We start from the raw sequence: 19596 nt of genomic DNA on the forward strand, positions 1-19596 counted from the left end.
TCTTAATTGTTTGTCTCTTTCTTCCTCAGTCCCTCTTTGTCATCAACTTGTCTTCTATGTCACTCACTCGTTCTTCCACCTTGTTAACCCTCGTCGTTGGACTTCTAGTTTGGATTGCATCTCATTCAATTGATTTTTAATTTCTGCCTGATTAGAACTAAATTCTGCAGTCATGAAGTCTCTTGAGTCTTTTATGCTTTTTTCTAGAGCCACCAGTAGCTTTATAATAGTGCTTCTGAATTGGCTTTCTGAAATTGAATTGTAATCCAAATTTTGTAACTCTGTGGGAGAGAGGACTGTTTCTGATTCCTTCTTTTGAGGTGAGGTTTTCCTTCTAGTCATTTTGCTCAGTGCAGAGTGTCCAAAAACACGTTGTATTGGGAAAAGGCGAAAAAGAGAGGAGGGAATGAAGGAAAGAAAAGAGAAAAAGAAAAAAGGAAGAAAAAAAAAGAAAGAAGAAAAAGAAAAAGAAAAAGAAAGAAAGGAAAAAGGGTGGGAAAAACAAACAGAAATCAAAAAGCAAAAAGAAAAAAAAAACAACAGGGGGGAGTATCTTCTGATTCTGTATACTTTAAGTCCCTTGACTTCCCCTGGAACTTGTCCGTCTAGCTGGTCTTCTGGGGGAGGGGCCTATTGTGCTGATTTTCAGGTGTTAGCACACGGCGGAGCTGCTCAGCCCCCTGCCTGGTGCAGGGCTCAGTGGGGGTTGTTTACCACGTGATGCCCCAGGAGGAACAACAGTGGGGGCGGCAGCTCTGGATCCCTGGATTCAGCTCCTGCAGTAACTACAGAGCTCTCCGTTTGCAGGCCCTGGAGGCTCCGGGGCGGGGCCGCTGATCTGCTCAGCTCCGGGCAGGAGCGTCCTTGCTGTCCTGGGTCCTCCTGGCGTCTGCCTGTCCCGGGGGGAGGCCGGATCCTGGGCTGTGTCCCTGGCGCTCAGTGCTCCCGGCCGGCGCTGGTGGATTCGCGCTCCCGCCCCGCAGCCCCCTCCACGGAGCCGCCCCCGAGCCCCCCGAGCTGCTCCGGGCCCCGCCACGCGCACTGCAGCCCTTAGGGAGCTCGGCGCACTCTCCCCGGGGCGCAGGTGTCTGTTAGTGTCCCAGGGAGCCTGAGGGCATCCCCGCCCCTCCTGGGTCCTGCTCTAACTCCCTTGGAGTGCCTTTCAACCCGGGATGATTGGTGAAGCTCCTGCTTCTCCGGGTCGCGGCTTTCCTGTCCTGGGGACACTCGCCCCGGCCTTATCCCGGCTCCTCGCGGGGCCTCTCCCCCTCGGATTCCTTTTGTTTCTTTATTTCTTTTTTCCCCGTCTTCCTTCCTTGATAGAAGCGTGAACTCGTCTCACTGTAGCATTCCAGCTCTTCTCTCTAAATCTCAGGCCGAATTCATAGGTTTTCAGGATGATTTGAAGGTTACCTAGGTAATTTGGTGGGGACAGGTGACTTGGGGACCCTACTCTTCCGCCATCTTCCCCCGTGTCTCCAACTCCTCTGATCTTAATCACTGTGGATTTACCTATTCTGAGTATTTATATTCATATATATTTATACTTCATGTAAATAGAATCCTACAACATGGATGCTTTTTGTTTGGCTTCTTTTGCTCGCCATAATGCTTGCAAAGACTGCCTATGTTGCAGTGTGTATCAGCACTTTGTTCCTTTTATAGCTGAATAATATTCCGTCACACTGAGTGTGCTGCATTTTGCTTACCCATTCTTCTGTTGTTGGGCATATAGGTTGTTTAAACCTTGTAGCTATTGCAGCTGGATAGGCTGAGCAATTCATATATATCAAATCTCTCCCGTCCTTTTTTCCTCAACAAATCTTGGTGTATTACACAAACATAACAAGTTCCAACAATACTCATTTCCTAGCTCACAGTTCTGAAGATGAGAGGTCCAAGTGAGCTCAACAGAATTCTTCTTAGTGTCTTACAAGGCTCCACTCAGTATGTCAGCCTGAGTAGGCTTTGACCTAGAGGATTAGGGAAGAATGTCCTTCCACACTCCTTCAGAATGTTGGCAGAATCCAGGTCCTTGTGGCCATAGGTGTCCGGTTCTGTTTCCCTTGCTGTCAGATGGGAGCATGCTCTGCCCATAGATACTATCCACATTCTTGCCACCCACATTCTCTCGACGTGGCCCCTGTATCCTCATAGTAGTGCATTGAGTCCCTCTTGCAGTTTCAGTCCCTCTGACAACCGCCTTCTACCTCCACCTGGACAAAACTCTATGCTTTGAAAGGTCTCATGTGTTTGGATTAAGCCCAGCAGAATTACTTACATTTTGCTACATTATCATAAGAGTGTCCTCATGGGATGAAAGTCACGAGTGCCATCTTAAATTGATGGGTTGCACAGAGATGTACATAAATTGTTAGACAAGAACATGTTGAAGAAACAAATGTGATCATTTACACTATATCTGACTAAAACATCACATATTTGCCTATTTCTGAGGGAATAAAAGTCCTTTTGGAACAATAAATATATATATATACATACACATATGGACATCTTTCTAGGTCCACTATTACAATGTATACCGCATCTTCCTTTTGTATTCAGCAGTTGATGGACATTGGGCTGATTCCCCAATTTGGATATTGTAGATAATGCTATCTACAGGAGCATATTTTTATGTGAAAATAATTTTTCATTTCTGTGGGATAAATTCCCAGGAGTACTACTGCTGAATTATGTTGTAATTGTATGCAAAGCATCTTTTTACAAAACTGCTAAAGTCTTTCCCAGGAGTGATTGTAAGATTTCACACTACAACTGGATGTATACAAGTGGTAAGTTTTCTGAATCTTTGCCAACATTTGGGTTTGTCACTTGTCAAATTGTAGCAATTCTGATGGGTGGGTGGTTATAATTATATGTCTGACTCTTTTTTTTATTCGCTGTCAGCTTTTAGGCTTCCTTCTTCATTCTTCCCCCTGTGCCTCAACTGTGGGCAAAGCGCTAAAAGTCCCAATTTCTCACTCCTTTGGCACCAGTAGGAGAGTCAAAGCACGCAACCCCCTGCTGGCATGTATAAGCCATTTGCCCCAAACACACCTGTAACTGGAACAATAATTCTAAAGAAATCTGGTCAGTTTTCTTTACATTCATTCATTTCCTACCCATGTTGGATCATCTTGGGAGGCTAGCCCTGATCTCACCAGAGCCTCTTTTATTTTTTTTTATTTTTTTATTTTTTGAGCCTCTTTTTTTTTTTAAATTTAAACTTTAATGGGGCTCCTTGGGTGGTGCAGCGGTTTGGCGCCTGCCTTTGACCAGGGCATGATCCTGGAGACCCGGGATCAAATCCCATGTCGGGCTCCCAGTGCATGGAGCCTGCTTCTCCCTCTGCCTGTGTCTCTGCCTCTCTCTCTCTCTATCATAAATAAATAAAAATTAAAAAAAATTTAAAAAAATTTAAACTTTAATGTTTTTATTGGATTTCAATTTTCCAACATATAGCATAACACCCAGTGCTCATCCCACCAAGTGGCCCCCTCAGTGCCCGTAAACCAGGCACCCCCACCACCCACCTACCACCCTTTCCACCACCTCTTGTTCGTTTCCCAGAGTTAGGGGTCTCTCATGTTCTGTCTCCCTCTCTGATATTTCCCACTCATTTTATCTACTTTCCCCTTTATTCCCTTTCACTATTATTTTATATTTCCCAAATGAATGAGACCATATAATGTTTGTCCTTCTCTGATTGACTTATTTCACTCAGCATAATACCCTCCAATTCCATCCACATCAAAGCAAAGGGAGGGTATTTGTTGTTTCTAATGGCTGAGTAATATTCCATTGTTTACATAGACCACATCTTCTTTATCCATTCATCTTTCGATGGAAAATGAGGCTCCTAACACAGTTTGCCTATTGTGGACATTGCTGCTAAAAACATTGGGGTGCACGTGTCTGGGTGTTTCACTGCATTGGTATCTTTTTGATAAATCCCCAGCAGTGCAATTGCTGGGTCACAGGGCAGATCTATTTTTAACTCTTTGAGGAACCTCCACAGAGTTTCCCAGAGTGGCTGCACCAGTTCACATTCCTACCAACAGTGCAAAAGGCTTCCCATTTCTCCACATGCTCTCCAACTTTTGTTGTTTCCTACTTTGTTAATTCTCCCCATTCTCACTGGTGTGAGGTGGGATCTCATTGTGGTTTGGATTTGTATTTCCCTGATGGCAAGTGATGAGGAGCATTTTCTCATGTGCATGTTGGCCGTGTCTATGTCTTCCTCTGTGAAATTTCTGTGTCTTTTGCCCATTTCATGATTAGATTGTGTGTTTCTTTGCTGTTGAGTTTACTAAGTTTTTTATAGATCTTTGATACTAGCCCTTTATCTGATAGGTCATTTGCAAATATCTTCTCCCATCCTATAGGTTGTCTTTGAGTTGTGTTGACGGTATCTTTTGCTGTGCAGAAGCTTCTGATCTTGATGAAGTGCCAATAGTTCATTTTTGCTTTTGTTTCTCTTGCCTTCAGGGATGAATTCTGCAAGCAGTTGCTGTGGCCAAGTTCAAAAAGGATGTCGCCTGTGTTCTTCTCTAGGATTTTGATGGAATCTTGTCTCACATTTAGATCTTTCATCCATTTTGAGTTTATCTTTGTGTGTGGTGCAAGAGAGTGGTCTAGTTTCATTCTTCTGCATGTGGATGTCCAATTTTCCCAGCACCATTTATTGAAGAGACTGTCTTTCTTCCAGTGGATAGTCTTTCCTGCTTTGTTGAATATTAGTTGACCATAATGTTCAGGGTCCACTTCTGGATTCTCTATTCTGCTCCATTGATCTATGTGTCTTTTTTTGTGCCAGCACCACACTGTCTTGATGACCAGAGCTTTGTAGTACAACCTGAAATCTTGCATTGTGATGTCCCCAGCTATGGTTTTCTTTTTTAATAGTCCCCTGGCTATTCGGGGTCTTCTCTGATTCCACACAAATCTTAAAATAATTTGTTCTAACTTTCTGAAGAAAGTCCATGGTATTTTGATAGGGATTGCATTAAACGTGTAAATTGCCCTGGTTAACATTGACATTTTCACAATATTAATTCTGCCAATCCATGGGCCTGGAATATTTTTCCATCTCTTTGTGTCTTCCTCAATTTCTTTCAGGAGTGTTCAATAGTTTTTAGGGTATAGAAACTTTACCTCTCTGGTTAGGTTTATTCCTAGGACTCTTATGCTTTTGGGTGCAATTGTAAATGGGATTGACTCCTTAATTTCTCTTTCTTCAGTCTCATTGTTAGTGTATAGAAATGTCACTGACTTCTGGGCATTGATTTTGTATCCTGCCACACTGCCAAATTGCTGTATGAGTTCTACCAATCTTGGGTGGAGTGTTTTGGGTTTTCTACATACAGTATCACGGCATGTGCGAAAGGAGGGAGTGTTTGAGTTCTTTGCCAATTTGAATGCCTTTTCTTTCTTTTTGTTGCTTGATTGCTTCTAGTTTTATGTTGAATAGCAGCGGTGAGAGTGGACATCCCTGTCTTGTTCCTGATCTTAGGGGAAAGGCTCCCAGTGCTTCCCCATTGAGAATGATATTTGCTGTTGGCTTTTCGTAGATGGCTTTTAAGATCTTGAGGAATCTTCCTTCTATCCCTACACTCTGAAGAGTTTTGATCAGGAATGGATGCTGTATTTTGTCAAATGCTTTCTCTGCATCTAATGAGAGGATCATATGGTTCTTGGGTTTTCTCTTGCTGATATGATGAATCACGTTGATTGTTTTACGAGTGTTGAACCAGCCTTGTGTCCTGGGAATCAATCCTACTTGGTCATGGTGAATAATTTTCTTAATGTATTGTTGTATCCTACTGGTAGTATCTTGTTGAGAATTTTTGCATCCATGTTCATCAGGGATATTGGTCTGTAATTCTCCTTTTTGGTGGGGTCTTTGTCTGGTTTTGGAATTAAGGTGATGCTGGCCTCATAGAACGAGTTTGAAAGTGTTCCATCTCTTTCTATCTTTCTGAACAGCTTTCATAGATTAGGTATGGTTTCTTCTTTAAACATTTAATAGAATTCCCCAGGGAAGCCATCAGGCCCTGGACTTTTGTGTCTTGGGTGATTTTTGATGACTGCTTCAATTTACTCCGTGGTTATTGGCCTGCTCAGGTTTTCTATTTCTTCCTGTTCCAGTTTTGGTACTTTGTGGTTTTCCAGAAATGCATTCATTTCTTCTAGATTGCCTAATTAATTGAGGTATAGCTGCGCATAATGAGTTTTTAAGATCGTTTGTATTTCCTCGGTGTTGGTAGTGATCTCTCCTTTCTCATTCATGATTTTATTTATTTGAGTCTTTTCTCTCTTCTTTTTAATAAGGCTGGATAATGGTTTATCTATCTTATTAATTCTTTCAAAGAACCGCCTCCTGGTTTTCTTGATCTGTTCCACAATTCTGCTATTTCATTGAGTTCTGCTCTAATCTTTATTAACTCTCTTCTGCTTGGTGTAGGATCTATTTGCTGTTTTTTCTCCAGCTCCTTTAGGTGTAAGGTTAGCTTTTGTATTTTATTTGTTTCCAGTTTTTGGATGGATGCTTGTATTGCCATGTATTTCTTCCTTAGGACTGCTTTTTTTGTATCCCAAAGATTTTGAACGGTTGTATCTTCATTCTCATTAGTTTCCATGAATCTTTTTAATTCTTCCGTAATTTCCTGGTTGACCCTTTCATCTTTGAGCAGGATGGTCCTTAACCTTCACGTGTTTGAAATCCTTCCAAACTTCTTCTTGTGATTTCGTTCTAATTTCACAGCATATGTTCTCGAACATATGCACGGGATGATCCCATTCTTTTGGTATCGATTAAGACCTGATTTGTGACCTAATATGTGGTCTATTCTGGAGAAATTTCCATGTGCACTTGAGAAGAATGTGTATTTAGTTGCGTTTGGATGTAAATTTCTGTAAATATCAGGGAAATCCATCTGGTCCAGTGTATCATTTAAAGCTCTTGTTTCTTTGGATATGTTGTGCTTAGAATATTCGTCAATTGTAGAAAACGCTACATTCAATTCACCAAGTATAAGTGTATTATTAAGTATGTCTTAACTTTGGTTATTAATTGATTGTTATACTTGGCCACTCCCACATTCGGGGCATGTATTGATGATTGTTAGTTAGGTCCTCTTGTTGGATAGATCCTTTAAGTATGATATAGTGTACCTCTTCATCTCCTACTACGGTCTTTTGGATAAACTTTATCTGATATAAGGATGGCTACCCCTGCTTTCTTTTGAGGACCATTTGAATGGCAAATGGTTCCAACCTTTTATTTTCAGACTGTAGGTGTCCTTAGGTCTAAAATGAGTCTCTTGTAGACAGAAAATAGATGTGTCTTGCTTTTCTATCGAGTGTGAAACCCTGCGCCTTTTGATGGGGTCATTAAGCCAAATCACGTTCAGTGTTACTATTAAAAGATATGAATTTAGTGTCATCATGATACCTATTCAGTCCCTCTTTTTGTGGATTGTTCCCTTGGACCACCTCTTTTTATTCCAGAGTCCCTGTTAGTATTTCTTGCAGAGCTGGATGTGGTCACATATTCTTTCAGTTTCTTCTTATCATGGAAGCTCTTTATCTCTCCTTCTATTCTGAATGAGAGCCTTGCTGGATAAAGTATTCTTGGCTGCAGGTTCTTCTCATTTAGGACCCTGACTATATCCTGCCAGCCCTTTCTGGCCTGCCAGGCTTCTGTGGAGAGGTCTGCTGCTAATTTAATATTTGTCCCCATATAAGTTAGAGATTTCTTGCCTCTTGCTGCTTTAAGGATCTTTTCTTTATCTTTGGAATTTGCAAGTTTCACTCTTAATTTTTTTAATTTATTTTTTATTTATGATAGTCATACAGAGAGAGAGAGAGAGGCAGAGACACAGGCAGAGGGAGAAGCAGGCTCCATGCACCGGGAGCCCGACGTGGGATTCGATCCCGGGTCTCCAGGATCGCGCCCTGGGCCAAAGGCAGGCGCCAAACCGCTGCGCCACCCAGGGATCCCAGTTTCACTCTTAAATGTCAAGGTATTGAGGTATTTTTATTGACTTTAGGGGGGATCTCTCTATTTCCTGGATCCGAATGCCTGTGTCCCTTCCCAGGTTCGGAAAGTTCTCAGCTATGATTTTTTTCAAATACATATTCTGGATCTCTGTCCCTTTCGGCACCCTCAGGAACCCCAATTAAAGGTAGATTTTTCCTTCTGAGGCTGTCATTTATTTCCCTTAACTTATCCTCATGATCTTTCAAATTTTTTCTCAGTTTTCCTCCTTTCCATCAACTTGTCTTCTATGTCACTCACTCGTTCTTCTACCTCGTTAACCCTCGTCCTTAGGACCTCTAGTTTGCATGGCATCTCATTCAATTGATTTTTAATTTCTGCCTGATTAGATCTAATTCTGCAGTCATGAAGTTTCTTGAATCCTTTCTGCTTTTTTATAGAGCCACCAGTAGCTTTTTAATTGTGCTTCTGAATTGGCTTTCTGACCTTGAATTGTAATCTAAATTTTGTAACTCTGTGAGACAGAGGACTGTTCTTTCTTTTGAGGGGAGTTTTTCCTTCTCGTCATTTTGCTCAGTGCAGAGTGGATAAAAACAAGTTGTACGGGAAAAAGGAGAAAAAAGGGAGAAGAGAAAAAAGAAAAAAGGAAGAAAAAAGGGGGGAAGCAAACAAAACAAAATCAAGGGGGCGTATCGTCTGATTCTATATACTGTAAATCGCTCAACTTCCCCTGGAACTTTCCAGTGCTGCTTGGTCAATAACTTGCTTTTCCCCTGTCACTATAGCTGTTCTTCTGGGGGAGGGGCCTGGTGTACTGATTCTCAGGTGTTAGCACTTGGGAGAGCTGCTCAGCCCCCTGCCTGGTGTATGGCTCAGTGGGAGTTGTTTATCCTATATATCCTGTGAGACAACTCTGACGCTCAGCGGGGGGTTGTTTATCCTGTTTATCCTGTGAGACCACTCTGAGGCTCAGTGGGGGTTGTTTATCCTGTGAGGTCCCAGGAGGAACAACAACTGTGGTGTTGGCCAGATCTCTAGCTCTGGAGTCAGCTCCCACAGTAACTACCACAGCTCCCAGTCCACAACGGCCTGGGTCTAGATGCTCCAGGGGCAGGGGCACTGATGTGCTCAGCTTGGGGTTGCCCAGCGGCATGAGCATCCCTGCTGTCCTGTGTCCTCCCGGCCTCCACCTGTCCATGGGGGAGAGCCAGATCCTGGGCTGTGTCCCCAGCGCCCTGGGCTCCTGGGCATGCACAGCTGGAATCCCGCTCCTGGGGCTGCACAGCTCCTTCAGTACGTCAATGCTGCCAGAGCTGCCAGAGCTGTTCCTGGACCAGCCGGTCATGTGCTGTAGCCGTTTAGGGAGCTCAGCTGTGTGGCGCGCTCTCCCCAGGAGGCAGGAACTGTGTTAGTGCCCCTGGGGGATTGAGGGCATCCCTGTCCCTCATGAGATCCTGCTCCAACTCCTAGCAAGTGTCTTTCACCCCAGGTGGCTCATCGGTTTGGCACCTGCCAGCGGCCCAGGGCATGATCCTGGATTACGAGGAACTAGTGCTGCATCATGCTCTCTGCATGGCGCCTACTTGTCCTTCTGCCTGTGTCCTTGCCTCCCTCTACATGTGTCTGTCATGAATAAATAATAAAATAAATTCTTAAAAATAACATTCATATCACAGTAGACTCAGAAGATGAAGAGAGAGAAAAGGGGGCACAAGTTTTATTTGAACAAATTATATAAACTTCTCTAATGTGAGGAAGGACACAGACAATGAAACCAAGAACACAGAGAACTCCCACTAAATTAAAAAAATAAGAGCCGACATCACCAAGGCACATCAGAGTCAAAATCACAGAATACATAGACGAGGAAAGAATCCTGAAAGCGGCGGGGCAGCAAGACTCCTTCACCTACAAGAAGACGAATCCAGTTCACAGCAGATCTGTCCACACAAACTTGGCAGGCCTGAAAGTTCTGGAAGGAAATATTCATGTACTGAATGGGAAAAGTATGCACAGCTGCACATTCGTTATACAACAAGGCTGGCATTCAGGATAGAAGGAGAGATTGAGAATTTCCCAGAGAGACGACAAATAAAGGAGTACACCACCACTTAAACCAGTCCGGCAAGGAATTTTTAAGGGGGAGTCTTTAAGTGGGGAGGAAAAATGCCAAAAGAAACAAAGACTAGAAAGGACCAGAGAACATCACCAGAAACACCAACACTACTGGTCACACCAAGGCACTCAATTCATATGTTTCAATAGTCACTCAGAATGTACATGAACTAAAGGCCCCAATTAAAAGATCTAAGGTACCAGAGTGGATTAAAACACAAGATCCGGGGATCCCTGGGTGGTGCAGCGGTTTGGCGCCTGCCTTTGGCCCAGGGCGCGATCCTGGAGACCCGGGATCGAATCCCACATCGGGCTCCCGGTGCATGGAGCCTGCTTCTCTCTCTGCCTGTGTCTCTGCCTCTCTCTCTCTCTCTCTCTCTCAATCTGTGTGTGACTATAGTAAATAAATAAAAAATTTAAAAAAAAAAAAAAAACAAGATCCGGAATGTCTGGGTGGTTCAGAGATTGAGTGTCTGCCCTCAGATCAGGGCATGATGCCATGGTGAGGATTTAAGTCCCACATCGGGTTCTTTGTGTGCAGCCTGCTTCTCCCTCTGCCTATATCTCTGCCTCACTCTGTCTCTGTCTCTGTCTCTGTCTCTGTCTCTCTCTATCTTGGTCTCTGGCTCTCCCCCTCTCTCTCATGAATAAATAAATAAAATCTTTAAAAAAAACCAATCCATCGATATGATGTCTACATACCCTAACTTTAGACCTTAGAAAATGGAGGTCCAGGACAGGATGGTTTCCCAGGGCATCTACTGGTCATTTAAAGAAGAATTAATACCTATTCTTCTCAAACATTTCCAAAACATAGAAATTGAAGGAATACTTCCAAACCTGTTCTATGAGGCCGGACTTACGTTGGTCCAAACCAGAGAAAAATGAAAAAAAAAAAAAAAAAACACTAAAAAGGAGAATGACAGACCAATACTCCTAATGAAACATGGATGCGAAAATTCTCAGTAAAATACTAGCAAATCAAATTCAGCAGTATATTAAAAGAATTATTCACCACAATCTGGTGGGATTTATTCGTGGGTTGCGAGGCTGGTTCAATTTTCACAATTCAATAAACATGATACACCATGCTAATAAAAGAAGGGATAAGAACCGTATGATATGTCAATAGATGCAGAAAAAAACATTTGACAAAATACAGCATTTTTTCTTGAAAACAAAAAACTCTCAGCAAGGTAGGGATAGAAGGGACATACCTCAGCATCATAAAGGCCATATGCCAAATATCTACAACAATATCATGCTCAGGGGGCAAAATCATTATCCTCTATGTAGGAAAGCCAAAAGACATCACCAAAAAAATTGCGAGAAGTAAAAAAACTGCAAGAAATGAAACACGAATTTGAAATACTTGCAGGATATGAAATTAATGTGGAGAAATGTGTTGCATTTCTATGCAACAATAATGAGTCATCAGAAAGAGAAATTGAGGATTCAATCCCCTTCACAAGAGCACCGAAACCAATAAGATACATAAGATTCAGCCTAACCAAAGAGGTGAATGCCCCGTGCTGTGAAAACTATAAAATATTGATGAAAGGAATTGAAGATGACAGACACAAAATGCAAAAACATTACATGTTCAAGGACGGGAAGAACAAATATTGCAAATAAGGTTATACGACTCAAAGCAATCTGCACATTCAATGCAATCGCTATCAACATAGCAACAGCATTTTTCACAGAGCCGGAACAAATAACCCTAAAATGTTTATGGAACCACAAAAGATTGAAAATAGCCAAAGATATGTAGAAAGAGAAAATCAAGGCTGGGGGCACCACAAATTCAGACTTCAAGTTATATTACAGTTTTCTAGTGATCCAAAGAGTATAGTGCGGGCACAAGAAGAAGACACCTAGATCGATAGAGGAGAATGGAAAACCGAAACAAGATGCAAACCTGTAACTCTAGGCTGAATTAATACTTGACAAAGCAGGAAAGAATATCCAATGGTTAAATGACAGTCTCTTCAGCAAATGATGTTGGGAAAACTAGACAGCCACATGCAGGAGAATGGGATGGGAACACTTTCCCACACCATGGATAAAAAAAATAAATTCAAAAGGGATTGAAGACCTAAATGTGAGACCTGAAACCATAAAAGGAAGAAAAGATAGGCAGTGACACCTTTGACGTGGCCATAGGATCTTCTTTCTAGATATGCCCCTGAGACACGGGAAACAAAAGCAAAAATAAACTGTTGGGACTTCATCAAGATAAAAAGCTCTGCACAGTGAAGGAAACAACCAAAGCTAAGAGGCAACTTACAGAATGAGAAAAGATAATTCTAAAAGACAGGTCCAATAAAGATTTAGTATCCAAAATGTAAATCTCAGCATTCAAAACATGAATTATCCAACTGAAAATGGGCAGAAGACACGAATGGACATTTTCTCTAACATGACATTCCGATGGCCACCAGACACGTGGAAAGACACTCAATGTCACCCATCATCAGGGAAACGCAAATCAAAGCCACAATGAGATATCACCTGACACTTGCCATAATGGCTAAAAGAAACAGCACAGGAGACAACAGGTATTGGTGAGGATGGGGAGAAAGGAGAACCCTCCTACACTACTGGTGGGAAAGCAAACAGATGCAGCCACCGTACAAAAATAGAATGGAGGTTCCTCGGGTTCAAAATAGAACTACCCCAAGACCAGAAATGCACAACTAGGTATTTACCCGAAGGATACAAAAGTACAGATTCCAAGGGGGATATGATTTTCGTCACCTGCTTTGCAGGTGATTGGACCGGTCTTCCCGGGTCTCCCAGGTCACTAAGCCTCCCTCTCCTTGGACACCTCATGTCCCTGCGGACATGCGCAGCAGAGGGCGGTCAAGAGCGAGGGGAAGCAGCTGGAGCCTGTCTGACCACAACAGGATGGGCTCGGACGGAGCCCGCACTCTTCACCCCGGGGTAGGCCTGAGTCCCTATGAGGCTGCGGAGGGCATTGGCTCCGGGGCCCAAGGACGTGGTAACACACGCACTTGCCCCGAATGGTCCTCGTCCACGGGTGCTCTGCGTTCTTTCCTTCAAGGTTTTTGCTCATTCGTGCCCACAGGCAAACCATCGAGGTGCCACCCATCCGCACACGGAGGACGAAGGCTGGCGCGCAAGGTCCCGCTCATGGGCCTCCTATCTAAGGGGTCTGATTTCCGTCTCCTGCCCTGCTGGCCAGTGCGGCTTCACAGGAGCTGCCGGGGAGCCGCCTGGGAGGCGCCTGGTGTCATTGGAAACTGGTTCCCCAGATTCCGAGGCTGCCTCCAGACCAAACTGAGAGGCTGACCAGTCCAGATTGGCGGGCCCAGGGTTCAAAACCCACGGGGACCTCAAAGTATATGTTTGTTTAAAAAAAAAATCCATATATATATGAACGTATGCATATAATTTGGAGATATATATACATATGTATCTCGAAATTACAAAGTCATTGCTACAAATACACCTAAAAAGGAAAAGTGGAACACTCCGAATGAAAAATGACCAAAGTGAAAAGAAATAAACCACACGAGTTTAACTGGGACAAGTAAAAAACAAAGGAAAAAAATTAAAATGACTTTCCAGGGAGGCGAAGCAGCAGGAGGCTCGTGCCGGGCGCCCAGAGGTGGGGCCGGAATCCTGAGCCCTTGTACCAGGGCCACGAAGGGGTCCGGGCAGAGACACGGTGCACAGGGCCTCAGGGTGCGTCTCTGTGCCTGAGCTGAGATCCCGAGAGGCCTGTGGGTGCCGGGAAGGGGGCGGGCCCATGCGACGCAGGCCAAGCTCCAACTCTTGCTTCGGGTGGTCCCGAGGCCCCGTCCCGGGAGACCTCCCTGGCCCGCCCAACGTCAGCCCCACTGAGGGCAGAGCCACCCAGGAAGCTGTGGGAAGGCCGAGGGGTGGGCCTTCCTGGGGCGGGGCCACCCAGGCCGTGGTAAGTCCCGCGCTGCCGCATCCAGCCCAGTCGACCTGCCGGCGCCCCGAGAGCGAGCTCCTCCTGCAGCATGGCCTCCAGCAGCACCCCCGGCGGTGAGTGGCCATCGGGGCCCCGCTCCTGCTGGGATGCCCAGGGGCTCTGGCGACTTTCCAGGCTTAAGCACAAGAGGAGTCACCACCCGGATGGCTGGGACGCCCGTGGGAGGGCGGGGCTCCCCTGGGGTCTGGGCAAAGGGGCTGGAGAGAGGGTTGCATAGGGCTGCGGGGGGAGGGAACCCTGGACTGGGCCGAGATTCCCAGCAGGAGCCCCGCTTCTGTAAGGCTGCCGGCTGGACCTCGGGGCGCAGAAATTGGGTCAAGGTGGATCACTTCTTAGACGAGTTGACCACTGTAGAACTTTCACCTCAAGGGACCCACGGTGGGCATGGGTTTTCACATGTTCCCTTGAGGTTTCCTGGTGGACATATGGTCCTCTTTGGTTTTCCCGACGGGCTTTTCACCCCGCCCCACCACCTCTTCAAACCCGACGCCCACCGGGACCCCCACCCAGGGTCTTCTCCATACCTTGGCCTGGAATCACATACCTAGCTCAAGGCTGCCCTTTCCCTAGATCCTTGACAATCACCCATTCCCAAGGGCAGATGCGGAACGGCCTGTGTCCAGTGGAACAACCCCCTCAGGCTTAGGTGGGTCCATGAGTGGCAAAGGGATGGGTGCCCCTGGATGGGGACGTTTTCGACATCCCAGAAACAGGAGCTCTGAGAGCACATCACCGGTCGATGCTCCTCTGAAAGCGTAAAGCCTTCCTCCCGTCGCTGCTCTCTTCCCCACACAGGCCCACTCCCTCGAGCACCCCGACGAAGGAGGCTCGTGTTGACGGCAAGCCAGAAGGGGGCCCTGCAGGCATTCTTCCAGAAGAACCCTTACCCCAGCATCACTGCCAGAGAACACCTGGCCCGAGAGCTGGCCATCTCCGAGTCTAGAATCCAGGTAGGCAGCCCCAGTGCTTTTCTCACGGACTCTGGGGGAGGAAGAGTGCACGCACATGGGGCTAGGTGTTTGCCCGTCCTTCTGCGTGGTCAGCTGGGGAGCTCAGAACCTACGGCCTGGGGTGTGGGGGGCCTAGGAGACCTTGCCCTTGGAGGTCGTTCCAAGACCTTCACTCAAGGGACGAGGGAACTCTGGGGCCCAAGGTCTGAGGCCCGACGACAGGTCCATGCCCATGGGCTGAGTGTCCCCAGAGATCCTGTGTCCTGACCAATCACTTTCCCCACATGAAACACTGTGAGTCCTCCTACAGGGGTGGGGAGGAGACACATAGAGACGCACGTATGCCTATCCATGACGGCACACCTGTCTTTTCCCTCCAGTGCAGAGGAAGCCTGCGCATGGGTCCATTGGTGAGGAGAATGACACCCGTTTCCAGTGTCTTCTTGGTCAGTCAAAGTGCCTCAGCTCCCTACAGGGGACTTCAGCAGGAGCTGCATCCTCTGCCCATGCGGATGACCAAAGAAGAAATGACTCTTGTCCCCATGCCGTCTGTTGTAGGTTTCCCTACATTTCTCGCTCCTCAGGTTAGACCAACGCCTACTTCCTTGTACACCAGAGGGCCATGCAAATAGCACGTGCCACTGGAGGCACCAAGCCAGCTCTGGCTTTCTCTGGGTTGTTGGTTGGTCTTGGGGCCTCATGTCCCTGCCACATGTGTGGGGTTTCCTGCCCTCCCGTGTTCCCTGAACGTTGCTTCTTCTCTTGCCCCTTAGGTCTGGTTCCAAAACCAGAGAACGAGACAGCTAAGGCAGAGCCGCCGACTGGACTCCAGAATTCCCCAAGGAGAAGGGCCACCGAATGGAAAGGCACAGCCTCCAGGTGACTCCCCGGCACCCAAGAAGGGTCCCCTCCTGAGCCACTCCTTGACACAGGAACGTGTCTCTGTGTGCTGACCTGGCCGTGGCAAAAGCCTCAGGAAGGGCCCCAAGCTCTGCTCTCAGGCTCTAGCCACCCTTGTGACCCCAGATGGCGACACCCCGCCTGCCATTCCTGGGCAGGCAGCAGGCGGGCTGTTTCTGGGTCAGGAAGTATCTGCATCTTCCTGTCCTGAACCTGCTAGCCAGGACACAGGCCTCTTCTTCCATCAACTCACCATTGTTATTCAAACGCTGGCTCTGGGGCTCGGCCCAGGCTCTGTCTCCTTGGGCTCAGGGAAGGAGAGCCTATGAAGACAGAGAACATGGAGAAAAGCGCTCTCTCTCTCTCTCTCTCTCTCTCTAACACACACACACACACACACACACACACCCAGTCATATGAATTCAGACACCATCACACACCATCACACACACCCTGACACCCACTTCTGTCTCCACACTGGCTGTGCTATTGGCGTCCAAGCCCTCCTCTCCAACCTTGTTCTCTCTTTAGGTCGAGTCCCGAAGGAAGGCAGGAGAAAACGGACATCCATTTCTGCATCCCAAACCAGTATCCTCCTTCAAGCCTTTGAGGAGGAGCGGTTTCCTGGCATTGGTATGAGGGAAAGCCTGGCCAGAAAAACAGGCCTTCCAGAAGCCAGAATTCAGGTGAGTTTTTACAGTGTGTCACGGGGGTTGTTCCCTGTGGAAGGGAAGGTGGCCCTTACATGGTGCTGGAGAGACGTGGGCTCCTGGGGAGGGGGTACCCGCGGGGTGTGGGGCAGAGGCACCAGGGGCAGAGTGTTGACTAAGCCCGGGAGAACCCGTCCAAAGGAAGAATTTCCAAACTCAATGTTGGTTAGCACACATGCTTGTAGAAATGGTGACCGGACCAAAGTGGGAATATGTCCAAGTTGGCCCCTCTCGAGAGAAGCCGTAGTCTCAGCGGCTTCAAACTCAGCCCGCTTATCCATTGAGTACGCCCCCAAGATGCCATTAGTGTGCGTGGGCTTGCCGTCCTTTGTGTGGAGACCGGTGTGATGCTGCCCTGGGCCTCAGGACCACGGGGCTAAAACGGATCCTGCCCAGGAGCCACAGCTTGTGTGGATAACCTAATCAGCCGGGATTACAGGCCCTAATCCAGGTGAGGGAGAGGATTCGGGGAGCCCAGCTGTGTGCGGCTCTTCTGCCTTAGTTCTGCACACAGCGCTTTACGGGATGGGAGGTGTGAGGCAGCTTTCAGGGAGATATAGGCAGATTCTCTGAAAGACTCTTGGTTGGTGCAAGAGCGTGAGTGAGGAGGCTGCTTCAGGTGGCACGCCTTGGCTTTCCTCTGACGCGTCTTTTCCAGGGTCAGAGGGGAAACTCCAGGAGCTCACCTGAGCTCCTCTTTTCCTCCAGCCAGGACGGGAGGGAGGGCCGATGCAAACGTAGCTGTTCTGGATGTGGAGGGCTGGCTGCCCACGCCTTTCGCTCGGCCCATCACAGATGTGCCTGCAGTCAGACCCCGTAGCCATGAGTCCAAGGCTCTGAGGCAGAGGATGTGGTTTTCCACACGTTCACACCCAAGAGTAGATGGGGACAGAGGTGTTGAGGGCAGCCGGGAGCAGACCTCAGGACGTGGACTATCCTGGGTAAAGTGGGGCAGGCCGTCGGCTGAGTCTCGGTCCCAGGACTCAGGGCACGGCTGATCCCCAGGCCGCAAATGGCAAAGAAGGCGAGGGCAGGGCAGGGAGCGAAGAGCAGCAGAAGCACCTGCCAGGCGAAGTGACACAGGCCCAGTATGCTCCCGGCTAGGTGGCCAAGGTTGCCCAGGGCGTGCGCGTGGTTTTCGAGGGCCCATGGAAAGGTAGGGACAGCCGTGGCCTGAGGTGCAGCCCCAACCATTCACTGCGTCTTTCCTGGAGAGAGCACAGGGCGGGGTGTGTGTGTGTGGTGGGTGAGGTGGGACAGGGCAGGTCACGGGCAAGCAGACTTGGCATCCCGTCCTCCTGATGGCCACAACCCCTATTCTCTGTCCCAGGTTTGGTTTCAGAACAGAAGAGCTCGGCACCCAGGGCAGAGCCCAAGTGGGCCCGAGAATGCTTTGGCGGCAAACCACAAACCCAGTCCTCGCGGGACGGTCCCATTGGACCAAAGCCACCTGTCAAGGGTCCCCAGGAGCTCTCCAAATCTGGCTCCCTTCGATCCCTTGGGAAGCATGCAGACGCAGGCTGCAGGGACACCTCCTGTCTCCTCCGTGGTTGTTGTCCCTCCAGTTTCTTGTGGGGGCTTTGGGCGCCTGATTCCGGGGGCCAGCCTGGTCACACCAACCTTAGGTGGGCAAGGAGGAATCGCTGCTGCTCCCAGAGTCCTGGGGAGCCGATGCTGCCCAGAACTGACTCCAGGAGGGGGCCTCTCACCAGGTCATGCTGACCTTGGCCTCCCCTCCCCTGGGAGATGCCAGCAGCCGAAAGAGCACCCCAGCAAGGCGCCCCTGCCCTCGCAAGTTGGCCCGCGGCCTCCGCCTGTTGATCCTCCTCAACACTGGGGTCATGCAGGTCCCTCGGGCACCGATCAGGCCACGCCGAGGAGGGGCCAAAGTTCCCAGGCAGTCATGGGCACAGCAGGGTCCCAGGATGGGACAGGGCAGCAGCCCGCCCCCGGGGAGAGCCCCGCTTGGTGGCAACAGCCTCCCCCTCCTGCAGGGCCATGTGTCCCGCTGCCCCCACAACACCAGCTGTGTGCGGACACCTCCAGTTTCCTACAAGAGCTTCTCTCAGCCGATGAGATGGAAGAAGATGTCCACCCCTTGTGGGTGGGGACTCTGCAGGAGGACGAACCTCCAGGACCCCTGGAAGCACCCCTCAGCGAGGACGATTTTCACGCTCTGCTGGAAATGCTACAGGACTCCTTGTGGCCTCAGGCCTAGGAGCAGGGAGGACCTGTCCTCCCCACGCCCAACCCATGCATTCAGGCATCCAGGGGAACATGGGGCCCTAGCGTGACTCAGAGGAGGGGGAACCCTCAGTTCAGCCAGGGGCCGACGGAGCCTGAGGCCAGGAGGAGCAGCCATCATGCTCCAGGTCTGGACTGTGTTGCCCAGGGACTCGGATGCATCTAGGCTGTCAGGGTGGGAATGGCCTAAGGGGCAAAGCCTGAGGTCTCCCCCGTCAGCCTCCTGTCCCAGGCTACGGCGGGAATGTCCTGGGGCCTTGGCCTGGCATCTTGCCCAGAGCACTGCCAACGGTCACCAAGTGGCAGCCAGAGGGGTGGCCACAGCCACTCGGGGCGGTCAGTGTGAGACGGTCCCACTGGGGTGCGTTCCAGAACCTCAGCCGCGTGTGTGCCTTTGTGCATGTGCATGTGTTTTCCTTCTGTGGGACCCATCAGCAGGCCCCTGGACCCTCAAGGGTCCCTGGCTATTCAGGAAGCAGCAGACGTTAGCGGTCAGCCTGTCACAGGTCTTCCCTCAGCCGGGTCACCTCTCTTCCCTGCCAAGAGTCACCTGAGGAAACCTCATCCCGGCTGTTCAAGCTCCACGGGGTGACCCATGGCTACAATAAACATCTCTCTGTCTCCCCCGAGCGATTTCGTGGTGTCATTTGTCCCCTGGGCCTTCGGTCCCTTCCTTCCTTCCTGCCTGTC

At 48.4% G+C, this 19596-nt stretch overlaps 1 protein-coding gene across 2 annotated transcripts; it reads left to right on the plus strand.

Moving 5' to 3' along the window:
- Positions 1–13188: 13188 nt before the first annotated feature.
- On the plus strand, positions 13189–19525 carry LOC140600826 (uncharacterized). Of its 2 annotated transcripts, none has more exons than XM_072768955.1 (6): positions 13189–14155; positions 14898–15052; positions 15433–15636; positions 15826–15931; positions 16484–16638; positions 17993–19525. In XM_072768955.1, the coding sequence occupies exons 1-6, from the start codon at positions 14131–14133 to the stop codon at positions 18878–18880; spliced, it is 1533 nt and encodes a 510-aa protein (XP_072625056.1). In that variant the 5' UTR covers positions 13189–14130; the 3' UTR covers positions 18881–19525. The 2 variants fall into 2 exon arrangements, with proteins under 2 accessions (XP_072625056.1, XP_072625057.1); XM_072768956.1 differs by having other exon boundaries at positions 15433–15606.
- Positions 19526–19596: the final 71 nt, after the last annotated feature.

The sequence above is a fragment of the Canis lupus genome, chromosome 12 (genome assembly GCF_048164855.1).
Source record: "Canis lupus baileyi chromosome 12, mCanLup2.hap1, whole genome shotgun sequence".
Taxonomy (NCBI): domain Eukaryota; kingdom Metazoa; phylum Chordata; class Mammalia; order Carnivora; family Canidae; genus Canis; species Canis lupus.

Excerpts from the sequence above, each read along its gene's own strand:
- LOC140600826 (XM_072768955.1), top strand. The coding sequence starts at position 14,131 with ATGGCCTCCAGCAGCACCCCCGGCG. Across the intron at positions 15,053-15,432 it reads TCTCCGAGTCTAGAATCCAG|TGCAGAGGAAGCCTGCGCAT; the intron begins GTAGGCAGCCCC and ends TTTTCCCTCCAG. Across the intron at positions 15,932-16,483 it reads TGGAAAGGCACAGCCTCCAG|GTCGAGTCCCGAAGGAAGGC; the intron begins GTGACTCCCCGG and ends TTCTCTCTTTAG.